The 21504-nt window shown below is 35.7% G+C and overlaps 1 protein-coding gene across 1 annotated transcript in view; it reads left to right on the top strand.

Moving 5' to 3' along the window:
• Nucleotides 1–20455, top strand: part of LOC114332502 (rho guanine nucleotide exchange factor 17) — a 128786-nt gene extending 108331 nt beyond the window's left edge. Inside the window, exon 13 of the mRNA XM_028282303.2 lies at nt 19722–20455. Within this exon, the coding sequence (XP_028138104.1) occupies nt 19722–20122 (401 nt within the window). The 3' untranslated portion in view covers nt 20123–20455. The remainder of the gene's footprint in view (nt 1–19721) is intronic.
• The last annotated feature ends 1049 nt before the right edge of the window (nt 20456–21504 follow it).

The following is a 21504-nucleotide window of genomic DNA, read 5'->3' as shown; positions in this document are numbered from 1 at the left end:
ATTAATCATATCTTAAGCCATAGAAAGGGAAAATTATACTCATTTAACCACTGTCCTCTAATCTTTGGACACCAGCCTCATACCTTCTTTTATGACCTAGAAGTGTGCGTCATATTGGTTTCACTGTATTCTGTTTCAGAGGAGGAAGGGTCCCATTTATCAGAAGGATTGATAAAATATTTTTATTCCGCACATAATATAAAATAGGTTATTTACTATTTTTATTAGGAATTAATCACAACTTGACTTAAAATTTATTAAATTTTAATTTAATAATTTATCAAGGGGCAATTCCATTGAGGCACAAATTTTAAAAGGTCGCATGCGTCATTTGTCTCCCTAGACCGCAAGCGTCTTGTCGCATGCGTCTAGACATGATTCCATTCAGGCTCAGGCGACTTCAGTTTAGTATGCTATGTCTTTGCAAGCAGTCGCGGCAGCATCATATTTTTAGTAATTGCTTTGAATGGTAAAAAGAAAATGAAGTAAACCACGGTGGTGGAAAAGAGAGCTTTAATATGTTACTAGTCAAAAGGCGCAGAATAATTTTTATATAAAATTAATTGCAGGCGATGAAGGATTATTTCGAAATTTTGAGTACTTGAGAAAGTGTGACCAAAAATAAAAAAGGTGATACCAACTTTTGCGAATCATACCAACACACGTGTGAGTCCCTTATGTATTTGAATGACTGGGAAAAGAAAAGTATTGTTGAACTGTGTAAAATGTATTAATTCCTAGCTGAACACGTTCGGCTCACAAAGCCATCTTCAGAGCTATGGTCAAATGTTTAAGTACCACTAAAAGAAAGGGATCCCATTTTTTGTGTTAAAAAAATTTGAAAAAATTTCTCGTTGTTTTTTGCAAGCTTTTTGAATTTAATAAAGTTGTAAAAAGGTTAAAAACACCAGTACAGCACATGGGGCTTTCACAAAAATACATTCAAATTTTTAATCATGGTAGTGTTCAAAGACCCACCATCTTAAGTTGAGGCAACTCGCCTTAACAAGATTCGAATGCAAACCTTTTCCCTTTTTTACTAGAAGATGAACAGCTCTTTAATTTTAGTTTTTTCCTCTCACGGTGAAATTCACAACGTAAATTATTTATTTTCTTTTTTATATCACTTACAGTACTGTCACGGTCCCAGGCCGGTCCTGTCAACGCCAGAACTCTCTGGCGCCGAAGTGTCTGAAACCCTGTTCGTCGGCGAGACAACTATTTACCTATCGGCATATCTAGAAGATCACCGAATACACCTTTTTTATTGCTTTGTAAATAATACATATCTTTCGATTTTTTCTGGAAATCAGTAGAATAATTTTTATAACTATATAAAGAGACATTTTTGAAATTAGAGTTAGTTATAAATTTGTAGTCGTCGGTCGAGTAATATTTTCGATGTTTGGACGCGAAATAAATGTAAATGTAAATTGTACATATTAGACATTTAGATAAATTGTTGTTTTAGTGTAATCTTTAATAAAGCCGTGGTTATTTTGTAACGAATAAAAATAATGCAGTATTTTAATGTTAAGTTTGTAAATTAGTGTTATTAAAGGATATAAATTCAGTGTTCTTTATTTCTTTAAGTGTAAGTTATTAAAAATAAATAAAGTCAATTAAATTAAACTTAGTGCCTAAAGATATAAATAAATAAAATAGTAGTCAATCGCGTAACAAAATGGTGCAGAAGTGAGGATACTTTAAAAATAAATAAAATATAAATCGTAATAAATAAAGTGTGTGATCATGTCTACCTTGTGTAAGCTAAAAATTGCAGACCTGAGACTTGAATTGGAAGAAAGGGATCTGAGTTCTACTGGGAAAAAGGCTGATCTGGTCGAACGTCTAAAGAACGCTCTTCAGGAAGAGGGTCAAGATCCAGAAACCTATTTGTTTGAAGACAAGCATGCTGCTGTGATCTCGTCGATTTCGAAAGTTTCCTCCGATGTTTCCCAAGTTTCGACAGACATTACATTGTTAGAGAACAAAGTTTCTAGTGAAATCTCCCAAGTTTCCTCGGATGTTTTGAAAGTTTCTACAGACATTACATCGTTAGAGAACAAAGTATCGACAGACATTACATCGTTAGAGAGCAAAGTTTCTAGTGAAATCTCTCAAGTTTCCTCGGATGTTTTGAAAGTTTCGACAGACATTGCATCGTTAGAGAAGAAAGTTTCGGGTGATATCTCATCCCTTGAAAGCAAAATGACTAACGAGATCTCTGCTAACATCTCTAAGGTCACTTCGGATTTTGACGACAAGATATTGTCCATAAAATCTACTTTTGAAGAAAAGATCAAGGAAATAGAAAAGAAAATGCAGGAAACGGAAAAAGTAGACAAAGGTATGGAACCCATCTTAACAGACATTAAAAATGATGAAACCAAATACAAATTGGAGCCACAGTCGATAGTTAAAGGGAGTGTGAGTCTTGCTCGTGTTAAGGTGCCAAATTTTGACGGAAAGTCATCATGGAACAACTACATGAAACAGTTCGAATCGGCGGCCAGAGCGAACGGATGGTCCGAAAAAGAAAAAGCTGTAAACCTCACTATTGCTCTTCGAGGCGACGCTTTGGATGTCCTCCAGACCATAGCCGTAGAGGAGACAGATGACTTCGAGCAGCTTAAAAAGAGACTGAATATGCGATACGGACACGAACATTTAGAGCATGTCTATCAGTCGCAGTTTAAAAATCGAAGACAAAAGAAAGATGAAGCTCTTCAAGAATACGAGGTCGATATTGCCAGGTTGGTACGATATGCATATCCAACAGCTCCCGAAGACATGATGGAAAAGTTGGCTGTTCAAACATTCATTGATGGCCTTCGTGATCATGAAATGCAAAGAACACTGCGATTAGCTCGTCACAAGACGCTGGTTGATGTCTTGTCTGCCGCCCTCGAATACGAATCAACTACCCAGGCCTCTGGCGGGTACAGTAAAGTTAGGACTGTGAAAGAGGAAGAGGATGAAGACAAACTGGACCAGATTGTCAATATGATAAAGGGCATTTCATACAAGAAAACAAAGACCATAAGGTGCTGGAATTGTGGGGAAATGGGACACGTACGGAGTTCATGTAAGTACCCTAGGTACAATAACAGTCAAGAGACTCACCAGCAGGAAAACTAGAACGGGTCGGCCTTAGGGGGGCAGCTTCGACCCGCAACTTTTCCAAAGACCCTCTCATACTAATAGCTTCTTTGAAATGTCGTGAAGATAGTGTATATGTGGATGGAGAAATAAATGGTAAAAAGTATACATTGTTGGTGGATACCGGAGCGACCAGGACCATTATACGACCGTCAGTTATAAACAGTCATGAGAAGCTCTTACCAACGAGGTTGCGACTGCGGACTGCCACAGGTGAAAATGCCAACATCCACGGAGAAATCCAGATACAATTGGGGATCGGAGCAGAAAAGTTCGTCCATACTGTCATAGTTGCAGACATCGAAGAAGATGTTATATTAGGAATGGACGTATTGAATTTGCATGGATTTCAGTTGGATTTTAAGAACCGGGTAATCAAAGTTGGCAACGAGGAGGTATTTCTTCATCCACATGATGACAGCACTGTGCTAGCAGCCATTAAAGAAGATACAGTTGTGCCTGCGAGGAGTGAAACGATCATCGTAGCGCGGCTACAGGGAATTGTGGAAGAAGGAACACCTGTTATAATGGAGCCATGGAACCACGACGAGGAGGTTGGCCGAGGAATCATAATTGGAAAGGAATTGGTTACTTCTGCTAAAGAAATTCCCGTGAGATTGATTAATGTCAATGACTACCCAGTGACCATCAAGAAGGAGACAAAAGTAGGAACTTGTGTACCCGTGACGTCCATAATCCGTCAGACGACAACATCAGATAATTCCAACAATAAGTTCGACCAAATGGTTGCAGTTGCAGGCCAATCTCTAAATCAAATGGAAAAAAGGAAATTAAGGGAATTTCTTCGGCAATATCGTGACATATTCGTACCGAAAGGAGGAAAGACAGGAAGAACGACAGTTGTCAAACATAAAATTGACACTGGTACCGCTAGGCCAATTCGTCAAACAGCTCGACGATTACCACAGGCGAAGAGAGAGGAAGCTGAAAGGATTGTTCAAGAAATGAGGAAAGACGGGGTGATAGAACCTTCTACGAGCCCATGGGTCTCTCCAGTGGTCCTGGTCAAGAACAAAGATGGAACCACGAGGTTCTGTGTGGACTACCGTTTGTTGAATAATGTTACCAAGAAAGATAGTTATCCTCTGCCTCGGATCGACGACACGTTGGACACATTGGCTGGAAGTAAATTGTTTTCTACGTTGGACTTGAAGTCTGGATATTGGCAGGTAGAAATGGATCCAGTAGACAAGGAGAAGACGGCCTTCACGACAGGATCTGGATTATGGGAATTCAACGTTATGCCGTTTGGACTCTGTAATGCTCCTGCGACATTTGAGAGGCTTATGGAAAATGTGTTGAGAGGGTTATCTTGGAAAACGTGCCTGGTATATTTAGACGACATAATCGTTTTGGGGGAGACGTTTGAAGACCACCTGAAGAATTTAGAAGACGTTTTTAATCGACTTAAAGCTGCCCAGTTAATGTTGAACCCCAAGAAATGCCAGCTATTTCAAAGTAAAGTCAATTATCTAGGCCATATAGTCAGCAAAGGAGTGGCCGTGGACAAAGGAAAAATCGAATCTATTAAGAAATGGCCGGAACCAACTGATAAACATCAAGTGAGAAGTTTTCTGGGACTATGTACTTACTACCGGAGATTCATTAAGAAGTTTGCAGATATCGCTAAGCCATTAACGCGACTTACAGAGGAAGCAAGGGATTATTGCTGGGATAGAGACTGCCAAACAGCCTTTGAAACTTTGAAGAGGCATTTAATTACAGCGCCAATATTAGGGTATCCACTGCCAGAAGGAGAGTTCATCTTAGATACGGATGCAAGTAATGTGGGAATTGGAGGAGTGCTGTCGCAGATTCAAGAAGGACAGGAACGAGTCCTTGGATATTTTAGTAAAGTGCTTTCAAAACCTGAACGAAATTATTGCGTCACGAGAAGAGAACTTCTAGCAGTAGTGAAATCAGTAGAACACTTCTATCAATACCTCTATGGAAGGAAGTTTCTAATCCGAACCGACCATGCCGCCCTTAAATGGTTAATGCAGTTTAAGAATCCAGAGGGTCAGATAGCCAGATGGATTGAACGACTTCAGGAATACGATTTCAAGATCAAGCATCGGGCCGGAGTTAGCCACAGGAACGCTGATTCTCTATCTAGAAGACCGTGTCCAGCAGAATGTTCCCATTGCAACAAAACAGAGTCAAAGGAAGCAGCAGTACTAAGAACAACAGTGGTCAACGACGAGGGGACGCCTACCAAGATCAAGGAGGAACAAGAAAAAGATCCAGTTTTACAGAAGATTCGAAAATGGAAAGAAGAAAATCGTCGACCATCTTGGCAAGAAATATCAAGCCTAGGCTCAGTAGTTAAGACGTATTGGGCCCAGTGGGACTCATTTATCTTGGAAGACAGCTTGCTTAAACGAATAATAGAAAATGTTGATGGTTCAGTGAGGAGAACACAGTTGGTGATTCCAAAGAGCAGAGTAGCCGAAGTACTTCGTCAGTTACACGACAGTCCATGAGGAGGGCATTTTGGTGTAAAGAAGACCCTTCAGAGAATTCGGGAACGATTTTATTGGATGAATAGTTCCGACGATGTGAAGGACTGGGGTAAGAAATGTACTACCTGTGCTACAAGTAACGGACCCTACCGGAAAAGAAAGGCTCCTATGAGGCAGTACAATGTTGGAAGTCCGTTTGAAAGAATAGCTTTGGATATTGCCGGGCCATTTCCAGAAAGTGACAATGGATGCAAATACATGTTGGTGGTAATGGATTACTTCACGAAGTGGGTGGAGATCTACGCAATTCCAGACCAGAAGGCCGCCACTATTGCAGATGTGTTAATCAAAGACTGCATCAGCCGATTTGGAGTACCTCTGGAGATCCATAGTGACCAAGGAAGGAACTTTGAGAGCGATCTATTTCAAGGAATCTGTGATAAACTAGGCATGAAGAAGACAAGAACCACGGCCTATCACCCGCAATCGGATGGCATGGTGGAGCGTATGAATAGGACAGTCGGCAAGTATTTGACAAAGATGGTGTCCAATCATCAACGAGACTGGGACCAGTACCTTCCGTTCTTCGCAATGGCCTATAGATCTGCTGTTAATGAATCAACTGGCCAAACACCAGCAAAAGTCCTATTTGGACGTGAGATGCGTCTACCCTGTGATCTAGAGTTTGGATGTCGACCTGGAGAAGATGTTGCTGGTGAGGATTACGTGAATGAATTACGAAGAAGAATGGACGATATACATGAGTTGGTCCGTTCTAATCTTCAGATCGCTAGCGACCGAATGAAGAAACGATACGATACCCAAGCTGAGAAGGGATGTTTCAAGGAGAACGACAAAGTCTGGCTTTATAATCCAAAGAAGCGAACAGGTTGTTCTCCCAAGTTGCAGCAGTTCTGGGAAGGTCCGTACCTCATTGTCAAGAAAATCAATGACGTTATCTACCGAATAAGCAAGATTCCTAGGGGAAAGCCGATGATAGTCCACCATAACCGGTTGGCGCCGTACGAGGGAGACCACGACGTAAATGAAGAAGTGGAAGTCAACCAAGTTCGAGAAATACCTGACCTTACCTTTGAAGAGTTCATGGGTGTTTACGGAGGTACCGGTAAAGCAAGACATGGTGTTACCACTGAAGAAAAGCGAGATTTTCTCGCACTTCCCGATGACTATTCACTGGCCCATACCATCCCGGCCAGTGTCAAAGACGCACGAGGGTTGGCATCCGCCTTCCGAATGAAGTTTGGTCGAGTTGCAGAACTTCAATGCCAACTGCCAGCTCCTGGCAAAGCATTGAAACTCCAAGATGCATCACGTTACCTATTCTATCTTGTAACGAAAGACACTGTCCATGACCAACCTACCTACCAAGATGTATGGGATGCATTAATTCAATTGAGAGAGCACGTGTTGGAGTCCGACGTGCAAAAGTTAGCCATGCCAAAGTTAGAATGCAGCCAATTAGACTGGAGAGTTATCCGAAATATGGTAGAAGAAATTTTCCAAGACACCGAGGTCCAGGTGTTAGTCTGTTGCAATCCGCATAGTTACTGGTGCGGAGAGAAGACCGTCCCCTGTCACTTTTATACAACTGGGAGTTGTAAAAGAGGGTCCAGTTGCAGATACCAGCATCCAGTTCCAGTCCCGACAAGGTTCCAGGAGGAACCATCTTTTGAGGAGGGGGCAATGTCACGGTCCCAGGCCGGTCCTGTCAACGCCAGAACTCTCTGGCGCCGAAGTGTCTGAAACCCTGTTCGTCGGCGAGACAGCTATTTACCTATCGGCATATCTAGAAGATCACCGAATACACCTTTTTTATTGCTTTGTAAATAATACATATCTTTCGATTTTTTCTGGAAATCAGTAGAATAATTTTTATAACTATATAAAGAGACATTTTTGAAATTAGAGTTAGTTATAAATTTGTAGTCGTCGGTCGAGTAATATTTTCGATGTTTGGACGCGAAATAAATGTAAATGTAAATTGTACATATTAGACATTTAGATAAATTGTTGTTTTAGTGTAATCTTTAATAAAGCCGTGGTTATTTTGTAACGAATAAAAATAATGCAGTATTTTAATGTTAAGTTTGTAAATTAGTGTTATTAAAGGATATAAATTCAGTGTTCTTTATTTCTTTAAGTGTAAGTTATTAAAAATAAATAAAGTCAATTAAATTAAACTTAGTGCCTAAAGATATAAATAAATAAAATAGTAGAGTCAATCGCGTAACAGTACATTCATATTTATCTGATAACTGCTTCAACTTATCAATCTTTATCCTATCGTCTTTATAAAAACTAATTTTCTTATTCCGTAACTCAGGTTAGTTATGGCAGTCTTCAATAAATAATATTTGTTTTTTCAATATTCCACTCCATGTCGCACGATAAAGGCCGCACCGATCCGTTGACTGCTAGATAGCGGCGACACTGTTCAACACGTTGAAATTTGCCGAACGGTAATGCATGCGTCCCAGTAACAACAGTTAAACATGTGGTATGCGGAAAGGTGACTTGATTCGTGTCGCTTTCTGTCTCTTGAATTGAATGGAAAGACTTTGTGTAACATGCGACAATGATGCATGCCTCAATGGAATTGCGCCTTTAGGCTTGTTCAATTGAGACCTATTGATGTATATCATGTATATCATGCTTAAAGACTTCTTGTGGCTGTTACCTAAATAATTATTTTACGGCATTTTGTAATTCTTTGTCCCACTGAAAACGATTACCTTTCAACGCGTTTTTTAGTGGCCCAAAGATGTAAAATTCGCAAGGCAATAAATCGGGACTGTAGGCTGGATGCTCTAATATTGTTTATTTTTTCGTTGTAGATTTTCTTTCACTATTTTTACAACTTAATACAGAGCATAGTGGTACTAAGAATGACGCCACATAAGAGCTTTCCTGGATGATTTTCGTCTTATTGGTTAACCTCTAGGTTCTATTAACTCTACGAAAAAGGTCCTTCTACTTGGTGGCGGAGAATGTTCGTATTTCCATTGCATCGATGACAACTTACCCCGATGGTTCAAAATAATGACGCTAAAGGTTTGTTCCAACTCGATACAAAACTGTTCTTGAATCGTTACGCGCATGCGCAATAACGAATAATTATGCGCAGTAACACATTTTTCGTTACTGCGCATACTCGTAACCGTTCGAGAACGGTTTTTTATCGAATTGGAACAAACGTTATTCCTTACTAACAATTATTGACGTTAAAATTATTGACATTGACAATTATTGGCAATTATTGACGTGAAAGAAAGTCATTGCGATTTTGCCTGTATTCCGTGAGATATTGCAAAGATAAACCCAGTGCCGGTTTAACCTAACTTCGGGCCCTGGGCGCTGGAGGTTTAGGGGCCCCTTCATTGCTATTCGTTGTCAGTTTTTTAACAAGAAAACACGTGCATTAACTATAAAGGTTTATTGTAAAATCCATAAAATATTTTTTTAAACAAGCAAGAAGAATAGCAAACGTAAAAAATAATCCAAAAAATACGTTTTAAAACATAAATAAAAAACAGAAAGTTCCACAAAACAACACATGACAAGCAAAAAAACATTCTAAAAAATACACAAAGACAAAAATTAGATCACTTTTTTTCTTGACTTGGCATTCGCAAACTGCCATAATATTATCACAATTCAGTTTCTCCAGTTGTTCATTCTCTATATACAATAGTGATAATGCGTCTAGGTTTTCTTGACCCAAATTTAACCTTACATATGTTTTTATTCTTTTTAAAGCCGAAAAAGACCGCTCGCCTGACGCATTAGAAATTGGTATCGTCAAATAAATTTGCAGTAAAGTTAAAATATTGGGAAAAGTTGCTTTTACATCCTGAAAGAATCAAATTTTTCATAAATTGTATGATGTTTATTCAAATTTTGGCATAACGTTACAAAATGGCTAATTTCATTATGCAAGTTCTCTTTGGTTTCATCAACATCATTTTTATGTTTCTCGCATAAAGTATTAATTGACGTCTTTACTTCTTCTTTATCTCTAGATTAAAAAACATCTAAAAGCTGATGTTACATCCTTGCTGAAAACAGCGACTAATTTTCTAGACTCTAGATTTTCTGCGACAGCGATTTTTTTGTCGCTGCGACTACAAATCGCAAGTGGAATGCTAGCCTTACTCCACTGTATAATGCCAAATTGCAATTTTTGTAATCGCTTTATTTTTGAATGTTTGAAAGAATGTGTACCAATTGTTTGGGTATTGGCATTTTCGAGAATAATCTATTCTTTATCTAAACATTAGATTTATGTATATCTATTTTTGGGGTCTACCCCAAAATCCCGACAGCCAAAATCCCGACAGCCAAAATCTTGACGGCCAAAATACCGACACGCCAGAATCCCGACAGGCCAAAATCCCGACAGGTTTGATAAGTTTCTTTTTAACATACAGTGAGCACGTCAAGGTTGGAATAAATTCATTTTCTCGAGAATGGACGAATTCGGAAAAAAATCCCGAAATAGTTCAATTTTTGGTTTTAGATTTCGACTTTTTGGCACATATATCATACTTTTGACGACACCGATCTGGGCGTGATGACGTCATCGATGATTTTTTAAATGGGAATAGGGGTAGTGTGATAGCTCATTTGAAAGGTAATTTAATTCTCTATTCATTAATATAAACATATACAAAAAAAAATTAATTAAATTTATTGACATGAAAAGAAGAATGCATGTAATTTATTGATTCCAAAATACATTTTACTGCTCTCAGAAAACAAAAAAATGTTAATTTGAAAAATATTCATTGCTTTTCGCTTAAATTAAATGTTCAAACTGTCAAGAGGAAGTTGGGTGGCGGCTTTAATATTGAATTTAAGCAAAAAACAATATTTATTTGTCAAATAAACATTATGTCCTGTTTTCTGATAGCAGTAAAATGTATTTTGAGTTAAATAAATTACACACATTCTTCTTGTTATATCAATAAATTTAATTAATAAAAAATTCTTTGGATACCTTGTATAAATAATTATGTTAATGTTTATATTACTGAATAGAGAATTGAATTACCTTTCAAATGAGCTATCACACGACCCCTATTCTCATTTAAAAAAATTATAGGTGACGTCATCACGCCCAGTTGGGTGACGTCAGTAGTATGATACATATGCCAAAAAGTCGCAATTTAAAACTAAAATTTCACCTGTTTCGGCATTTTGTTCCAAAATCGCCCATTCTCGAGAAAATGAATTTATTCCAACCTTTACGTGCTCACTGTATAATTACATTTATTTGTAGTTTTTTGTTTGTGACCATCTGTTTTTTATTTTTTGTTACTAATCAAAAGTATTTACCATTTAATATGAACTAATTTTTTAAATAAAATTTCTAACATGGCATCGGTATATGAATTAAATTATTTGTTTTGCCAATATATTATAGGCCAATAATATATAATCAAATCCCGAATTAAAGTTTACTTTCATATAATAGATATTATGGTCCAAGAGCTGTGAGACATTTTTGAGTAGGTATTTTAGGCAACCTGAAAATTTTTCAGGTGACTCTTCCATGATAGCCTAATACAAAAATGCCGGTCTGGCTGGAGGGTAGCGGTTATTTTCCCCAAACATCCCCCCCAAAGTTAAAAAAAAGGGTAAAAATTGTTATTACAAAAAATATCATTGACGTGACTTTAAAGTAAATTTAAATATTCGAATATAAAGAAAATAAACAGGCCAGGCGATTTGAGGGCGATTTTAACTCTGCAAGATACTTGCATGGGCGCCCCAGGATTATTTTCAGGGGATGCATCTGAACTTCAGAAGATTTCATCTGAATCTGTACATACTATTAACGAGTATAAAATATACAACTATACATGCAAAGCTATGCACATTCCTTCCGGACAGGGAAGTACAATTATTATTTTGACAGGGTATTTTTTTAATATCAAAAATAAATATTCTAAAAAAGACAGAATTTTTTTTGGTGAAATTTCTCAACTGCCATGTGATCAAACAAATTACGCGTACATATAAATGAAAAGCGCTATAGGTAAGCAGCAGTGTGAGAAAGAGCGTATACCGATAGCTGTTTGCGTTCTCTGTTGTACCTGAGCGAGTCCGTTCGCTCTAGAAAAATCACGTGACCTGGCGATCCCATGTTGTTGTGTCTCGAAACGTTAGAGTAATTATTATATATTATAGTTTTTTAAGTAACTTTTTCTTAATTAAAGGAAAATAATACGTACTATACAATAGATTTTGCAAATATGATAGAAAAAGACAGATTTATTATTATAAATATATAGGTAGAAAAGTATAAAAGTATAAGCTAAATTAATTCTGTGTCCGAATCTTGTACTTCTTCTTCAAATTCCTCATCTGTGCTTAAATATTCACTGTCTTTTTCTTCGTCAGACTCCCCTCGAGACTCAGATTCCTCTTCTACATGATCTGTAAATAGTTGTAATATGTATTTAGAATTAATTAAAAATTAATTAGCGATAATTTAATTGAATTACTACGTATTCTCTGTCCTTTTATACGGAGTCGAAGCCTGGACAATCACGGGCGCATCTGAAGAAAGACTTGCCATTGTTGAGATGTGCTGTTATTGAATAATGTAAAAAATATCATGAACACAACACGTAACAAACACGGAAACATTAAGAAAGATGAAAAAGGCAAAAGAAATACTCAACACTATAAAGGAAAGAAAGATGAGCCAAAATAAATATTCATTCTCTTCTTCTTCGTCAGACTCCCCTCGAGACTCAGATTCCTCTTCTACCTGATCTGTAAATAGTTGTAAATATGTATTTAGAATTAATTAAAAATTAATGTATAACTAATACTTAATACTTTTCCTTATATTATAAATTACATCATGTTTTTTATTTCTTAGTATATGACCAAAGTAGCTCATTTTTCCTTCCTTCATAGTGTTGAGTATTTTTTTGACTTTTTATCTTTATTAATGTTTCCGTGTTTGTTACGTGTTGCGTCCATGATATTTTTTACATTATTCGATAACACCACATCTCAACAATGGCAAGTCTATCTTCAGATGCGCCCGTGATTCTCCAGGCTTCGACTCCGTATAAAAGGACAGAGAATACGTAGCAACTCAATTAATTAATCACTAATTAATTTTTAATTAATTCTAAATACATATTACAACTATTTGCAGATCATGTAGAAGAGGAATCTGAGTCTCAAGGGGAGTCTGACGAAGAAGAAGACAGTGAATATTTAAGCTCAGATGAGGAGTTTGAAGAAGAAGTACAAGATTCGGACACAGAATCAATTTAGTTTATACTTTTATACTTTTCTACCTATATCTGTATAATAATAAATCTGTCTGTTTCTATTATATTTGCAAAATCTATTGTATAGTACGTATTATTTTCCTTTAATTAAGAAAAAGTTAAAGTAAACACCATCTATCTATCGCCCGTCGGCAAATTCAAACAAAAATATAACTCCAGACCATCTTTGACCACCTTTAGTCCAGACAAATTAATATATGTATTTAATATATTTTTACCACCAAAAATGAGATGTTTTAATCAAATATTGCTTCAAATATAATCTGCAGAATAATTTTGAATCACGTTCCGCTAATGAACTTGCTTTTTTGTCCTTAAAAGTAGAAAAAAGTTTCAATTCTATTGCTTAATATTTCATCTAAATATAATCGTCTAACAATTTTAACTGTACTAATGCCCAAGTATACATTTTCAAGTGTTAAACTTGATTGATTTACAATGAGTAACCCGGTTGTAAAAATACCGGCGTGTGCTTAATCAAAGGGACATTGATTTACTCGAATTTCATAACAATACAAATGTTATCTGTTTGAATTTGCCGACGGGCGAAATATCTATGGACCCGACTTTACTTAAAAAACTATAATATATAATAATTACTCTGACGTTTCGAAGCACAACAACATGGGATCGCCAGGTCACGTGATTTTTCTCGAGCGAACGGACTCGCTCAGGTACAACAGAGGACGCAAACAGCTATCGGTATACGCTCTTTCTCACACTCCTGTTTACCTATAGCGCTTTTCATTTATATGCACGCGTAATTTGTTCGATCACATGGCAGTTGGAAAATTTCACCAAAAAAAACCTGTCTTTGTAGAATATTTATTTTTAATATTAAAAAATACCCTGTCAAAATAATAATTGTACTTCCCTGTCCTGAAGGAATGTACATAGCTTTGCATGTATAGTTGTATATTTTATACTCGTTAATAGTATGTACAGATTCAGATGAAATCTTCTGAAGTTCAGATGCATCCCCTGAAAATAATCCTGGGGCGCCCATGCAAGTATCTTGCAGAGTTAAAATCGCCCTCAAATCGCCTGGCCTGTTTATTTTCTTTATATTTGAATATTTAAATTTACTTTAAAGTCACGTTAATGATATTTTTTGTAATAACAATTTTTACCCTTTTTTTAACTTTGGGGGGGATTTTTGGGGAAAATAACCGCTACCCTCCAGCCAGACCGGCATTTTTGTATTAGGCTATCATGGAACAGTCACCTGAAAAATTTTCAGGTTGCCTAAAATACCTACTCAAAAATGTCTCACAGCTCTTATACACAAACTTCCATTACAGTAAGTATAGCTTTTATATTATAAAAGTCATATTTTATATTATACAATATTTTATATTATAAAATATGATTTTTATAATATAAAAATCATAAAATTTTAAAATAATGTTTAATGATTTTAAGTGATTGAAAGTGTTTAATAATTTTTCTTTTAAAATACATAATAATTAGTACCCGTACTTATTAGTAAGTAATTAATTTTTCAATTTCAATATTCTATAATATGATTTGGTACTGTATTTGAAAAGGAAATAATAAATATTCAAAATGTAGTGGTCGGAATTTTTACTTAAGCGAGGATTGTTGCATGCCGGGATTTTCGCCTGTCAGGATCTGGCGTGTCGGTGTTTTGGCCGTCGGGATTTTGACGGTCGGGATTTTGGCTGTCGGGATTTTGGGCGCCACTGTTATTTTTGTCTTTCGTTTAACTATTTTAAAAAGACTTATTTTGTTCCTATTTTAAAAGAACTTTTTTTTTACCCATTTTAAAAGTTTTTACCCACTACCTGGGTAGTTTTTAATCAATGACATGGCGAAATCTGACAACTTTCTGTAGTTTTTGGAAAAGGGCCCCGCCACAAACACTGACACGGGGCCCCTGTGTGGCACTACGGCACTGTGTATAGGCGTGAAGAGATGTAACAATAGAACAAAGGCGTTTGCAGTGTATTGGCGTATCTGCGTATGAGATTTTTTTCGGAGAATATGTAAATTATTTAGCAACTTTATTTTTCTATAATTAAAAGGAACGGGCCCCTGGGCGCCCGCACCAAGCGCCCAGTGGATAAACCGGCACTGAAACCTCATTCGTAAGGTTTTTTGGTCATCTGATCCAAGGCAAAGAACCCATTATGCACAAATTTGCTGTAACCCAGTTTGTGTACGATACTATGCACATATTTTATATTGTCACCAGCATTTTCCGAAACTGTTCTAATTGAAATTCGATGATTTCCTCTAATCAAGCCTTTCACACGCCATTTTACATCCCTGCCCGTTGCCGAGTTAATCAATGCACCTGGTCTCGACTTTTAATTCGTGTCCTTTCTTTCACTCTAAATTTTCGACACCAAAACATGTGTTTCCAACTGCTTGTATTTTCGTATGAATTTACAACGGTTGGAACACTTCAACACACAAAAATTGAATGACCGAAGCGTATAAAATTTATTTAAAAATAAACTTATTTTGAACTGAAATTGTAGTTGATTCCTAATAAAAATAGTAAATAATAAAATATGACAATTCAATTCCAAGTTTTATTTCCATAGAAATAAACTTCTAATAAGACCAAGTTTCTGGTTACGCCTTCGTGGTTTCTATTACTTGCAAACCAAACGAATGATGAATGAAAGAAGACACGGGGAAGTTTAAAAGTTTCACCTCACTACCTGTCTATTCATCATGGTCGAATTCCAATGAAAACTTGGTTTAGATACTCATGTAGGAGTAAAACTAATACAGAAGACTTAGGGCCGGTTGTTCAAATGCTAATCAGCAATGATCATTATCAAATATTTAATTACTGTCACCAACTGTCAATGTCAACTTTGTTTGGGTTGCTGAAAACATAATTGATTATAATTATGAGATTAGTTAATCAATTAACATAGCAATTATTAATATAATTGATTAACTAATTTCATAATTGTAAGCAATAATTATGTTTTTAGCAACCCAATCAAAGTTGACATTGACAGTTGTGACAGTAATTAAATATTTGATAATGATTATTTTTGATTAGCGTTCGAACAACCGGCCCTAATAAAAGTAAAGATGACTTAGATTTGATTACCGTATAGAGCTATCCACTATGTAGTCGAGGCATTGAAGCACAAAAAAAAGGCCTTACTGTCGATTTTTGGCGCAGTAAGACGGATTTTAATGCAGTTTGGTGCGTTGGATTCGTGAGAATGTCAGGAAATTTTGTGAACTAATGTAATGAATAAGAAATCTCAAATTGCATTTGTGCGTAAGAAAAATGCATTTCAAAAATGCATTTCGGTAAATAGTGGGAAAAATTGACTCAATTTTCTTACTCGGGAGTTTTTGGGGTCGCTGAAAACGAATATGAGGTCGGCGAGAGTGTGCAAACTACCTGGTGCCTGCAGCGGGTGTAATAAACGTCTTCTGGAGTATTGTGGTAATTTATCATATAATTGGCTTAAACTCATTACTCGGGGGTTTTTGGGGTCGCTGAAAATGAATATGAGGTCGACGAGAGTGTGCAAACTACCTGGTGCCTGCAGCAAGTGTAATAAACGTCTTCCTCTGGACTATTATGGTAATTTGTTAAATAATTAGCCCAAACTTGTTACTCGGGGGTCTTTGGGGTCACTGAAAATAAATATCACAACGACTAAATTCTAATTTTATATCATTTAAATCAGTTTGAATTAAGGCGCAAGTGGATGATGTGGTTTTGCCTGGAGAGAAAATTACTAGATACAGAATGTACTTAATGGCTATTGCCAAAAATAAAAAGATTGTCATTGGAAAAATTCTTTCATCTGTTGATGCATTTACCCAGCATTTAAAAAGGGTATATTTACAAACACAAATTTGGCTGCATGGAGAGGACAGTAACATGAACCCAACCGATTTGGGATGGGAATTACAAAATAATGTATTAATTCCAGTTATAATGACTCAGCCACCTGGTCCTCCAAACATTTTAAATTTAATATTCTGTAGTTGTAAGTCAGACTGTGGCAACTCATGCGGGTGCGGAAGCATGGGTTAGTTTGTAATTTAGCCTGCAAAAATTGTGCAGGCTCTGATTGCACAAATATTGCATTGGACTCGAGAAAGGAAGGCAATAATGAAGAAGAAGGTGATAATGATGAAGAAAATGAATTTTAAAGATAAATTACGATAAATTTTGTATAATGAACTTTTTTAACCATAAATATATTATAATAATAAAAATTTATGTTTATTTATAATAAAAATACCACCCTTTTCGATCACTACAGTTACATCGAAGAAAATAGATTACCCCAAAAACCCCCGAGTAACGAGTTTAAACTAATTATATAATAAATTACCATAATACTCCAGAGGAAGACGTTTATTATACCCGCTTCAGGCACCAGGTACTTTGCACACTCTCGCCGACCTCATATTCATTTTCAGCGACCCCAAAAACCCCCGAGTTAAAATTTTGGGCCAATTATTTAACAAATTACCATAATACTCCAGAGGAAGACGTTTATTACACCCGCTGCAGGCACCAGGTAGTTTGCATACGCTCGCCGACCTCATATTCGTTTTCAGCGACCCCAAAAACCCCCGAGTAAGAAAATTGAGTCAATTTTTTCCACTATTTACCGAAATGCATTTTTCTTATGCACAAATGCAATTTGAGATTTCTTATTCATTACATTAGTTCACAAAATTTCCTGACATTCTCACGAATCCAACGCACCAATCCGCATTAAAATCCGTCTTACTGCAAAAAAATCGACACGTCAATCCTTCAATGCCTCGACTAATGTGCATATACATACGTACTTCGAATTTACTTTATCCTCATCAGAGCACCTGTGTAGAGGCACTGAACTGGAATCCAATAGTTTCATCTTTTCGGTGTAATTATTAAAATACTTAGCAAAGATGCAACTAGCACCATCTGTGAATCGTAAGTCAAATGAGTCAGGAACTAAAATTCGAATTATTTATCCTCCGAGCTTTTTAAGATGGAAAAATAAAGCACAAGTGAGTGGTGAAATACTCTATAAGGGAATCTATAAGTGCATTTACGACCTGTCGTTCACCGTGATAATAATCTTTGGCGAACTAGTTCCTTTTATACCCACAAAAGTGAATAAAAATATAAACTAAAAGTAAAGATGATTCATATTTGATTACTGTACAGAGCTCCCGACTCTTTTAACTTATAATACAGAAGAATTCGCCGTAAAACGAAATCAAGGGACGTATTATTTATTTCACTTCGTTCAGAGAGGACCATAAGTACCCTTACTAGTTTCACTCTCATTAGAGATCATCAGATAGTGTATATAGGGTGAGGCAGATAACTGGCCTATTAGAAATATCTCGAGAACTAAAGGCAATAGAATCATGAAAATTGGAATGTAGGGATCTTTTGAAGGATGATCTATTAAATGAAAATATTTTCATCTCTTTGCAACTTCCGGTTATACCGGAAGTTGCTTATAACTTCGTTTTTTTAAATGGGACACCCTGTATATTTTCACATTTTTGGATTCTCCCCAATATCTTCTTTCTTAAAATATGAGGATTTGTGATATTATACAGGGTATTTTAAAAGATACTTACGTTTCTTTATTAATTTCGTAGCAATATTCATACCCTGTAGAATTGTAGTAGTTTGACATCTAAAACTCTACTTACGTTCAAATGATTTTTAATATACTCTACTATTGTTAAGAATCATTAGTATAGCTAATTTTGAAATTTTAGTATACAGGGTTGGTCGAAACTCGGAATGAATATTTTCTGAGTTTTCTTAAATGGATATTTTAGTACTGTAATGAAATTATATTTCATGGTACTTTTTTATTTTATAAGTATTTCCTATACCGAATTGCTTTAATTTGTGAGCTATTGGTGATTTAAACTAAACATTAATTGCAACAAAAAATACGTCAAATTTTATCAGGTTGGCCGTGAAAAAATTCAATCACAAATAATTTTTCAGAAATAAATACATATTAATCCAGACTAATCCTTAAAATTACCAATAATGGTTTAGCTATCAAAATACATACGTAGTTATGATTGTTGGTGCGATTAACAATTAAGCACAAATTAAAGCAGTTAGGTATAGGGAATGCTTAAGAAATAAAAAAGTACCATAAATTATCATTTCATACAATACTAAAATACAGGGTGTTCCATTTAAGAAAACTCAGAAAATACTCATTCCGAGTTTCGACCTACCCTGTATACTAAAAATAAAAATTTAGCTATACTAATGATTCTTAACAATAGTAGACTATATTAAAAATCACTTGAACGTAAGTAGAGTTTTATATGTCAAACTACTACATTTCTACAGGGTGTGAATATTGCTACGAAATTAATACAAAAACGTAATTATCTTTTAAAATACCTTGTATAACATTACAAAACCTCATGTTTTAAAAAAGAAGACATCGAAGAGAATCCAAAAATGTAAAAATATACAGGATGTCCCATTAAAAAAAACGAAGTTATAAGCAACTTCCGGTATAACCGGAAGTAGCAAATAGATGAAAATATTTTCATTAAATAGATGACTCCTCAAAACCCCTTAATTCAAATTTTCATGATTCTGTTGCCTTTAGTTCTCGAGATATTTCTAATAGGCCCTTTATTTGCCTCACCCTGTATACCTATGTATAATCCTTTAATAAAATATGATTTTAAATATGTAGTGGACATGTATAGAAAAAAATTAACATTCCCTATATTCCAGGTTGCGACGATATAATTCGACAACACAAAGCAGCTTGTCTGCGAGTGACATCTTTGGTAGCATGCAAAGACCTCTTGTGGATTGGTACTTCGGCCGGAGTACTGCTAACCATGCCTCTTCCTCACATTTCTTCGACAACGACCAAACTTACTACAGTACCTACAGTTAATGGAGTGCCTCATGGCCATACTGGCCACGTAAGATTCTTGACGTCGGTGGAAATGCCAGCCAATGAATTATCTCATAGAATTTCGTATAAGTCAAAACAGGAGACGCGATCTAGTGCGAAGTTTTTGGTGATATCTGGTGGCGATGGATACGAAGATTTTAGGACATCTAATATGTCAGAGGTAGCCGGAAGGGAAGATTCTACGAACCATCTTTTACTGTGGAATATTTAAGAAAATATCTATTGAACAATAATGTATAATTCAGCATATCAAAAAAGTGTCATTTTGTACGGTGCATTTCTATGAAATATGCAAATTTTATTTAAAAGTTTATAAAAAACAAAGTCTGATGATTCACTTATTTATTATCTAATAATTTGACTAAAAGTTAAATCGAAACATGCCTTCCTTGATTGAATTAACCCTTAACAGTATATATTTTAACTAAGAAGTATATATAGATTTATGAATACTAAATGGAAGAATTTCAGAGTTCCTTGTATATAGAACTACATATTATATAAATATTTTAAAAATTTCTAATAAATATGTCCTAATCTATAACGCTTTTTATTTAGAAACCTATGCCATATCAACATCCTGGGGTATTATATGAAAAACCCAAACTTCGATTTTTTCAACAAAATAGCATACTTTCGGGGATGCACACAAAAATTTTTTTTGGAAATTTACATGAATGCAGGACTATGTTGTAAAGCCCCTACAAGGTCTTTTGTTGCTAAATTAGGATCTGCAACTTTTCTGATGAGAAGACTTTCTGAATGTGTACCTCAAACCTCAATTCACTTAAAACAGGCCTAATTTGCACTGTATCGTTCAAACCAAACCAGTGCTGGAACCAAAGATGTCTTTCACATTTGGAGAAGAATGGTACGAATAATTGCTGGCTTGTCCTATCACAAAAAATCTTGGCAAGCATTTGTTGCACTACACATACTTACTCTAACTTTACTATTTATTTTAGAGAGTATTGTTCACGTAAAACAAAATATAGATCGTCATCAAAGTCATGATAATGTATACCGATATGCAGAAAAGTCCTATTAAAAGTCTTACATAATCGAATTTCTAGAAAGTGCGAAACAATAATCGGAGACGATCAATTTGGATTCAGAGAGGCATGGGAACGAGAGAAGCCCTCTTCAGTTTACTAGTTCTCGCCCAAAAATGCTACGACCAACAGAATGATATACACTGGTGTGCAAAATTAACCAGACACCTTAAAAATGGGTCATTTTTGATGTCTCGAATTTCCTAAACCTGTTGTCCGATTTAAGTGATTTTTTAATATGTTATAGCCTTATTCTTTATCAATATTGCTGCAATACTATTGTGGCTAAACAGGTAAATTTTCATTGCATACCGGGTGTACCAATGAAACTGTGTTTTTTTCTTAAACTTCGCATCACCCTGTGGAATATTCTAGCATGTATAAAATACTCAAATTAAACCCAACTATAGCCTTATGTTTTCTCAACATTCTGTTTTTTGATTCATTCGCTTAAGTAGGACCATAAAAAAGTTAAGAAATTTACCAACTAGCCATATTCTTTATTAATACAGGGTGTTTCTAAATAAGTGCGACAAACTTT

Source organism: Diabrotica virgifera, chromosome 2 (genome assembly GCF_917563875.1).
Source record: "Diabrotica virgifera virgifera chromosome 2, PGI_DIABVI_V3a".
Taxonomy (NCBI): domain Eukaryota; kingdom Metazoa; phylum Arthropoda; class Insecta; order Coleoptera; family Chrysomelidae; genus Diabrotica; species Diabrotica virgifera.
This window is presented reverse-complemented; position numbering and strand designations above follow the sequence as displayed.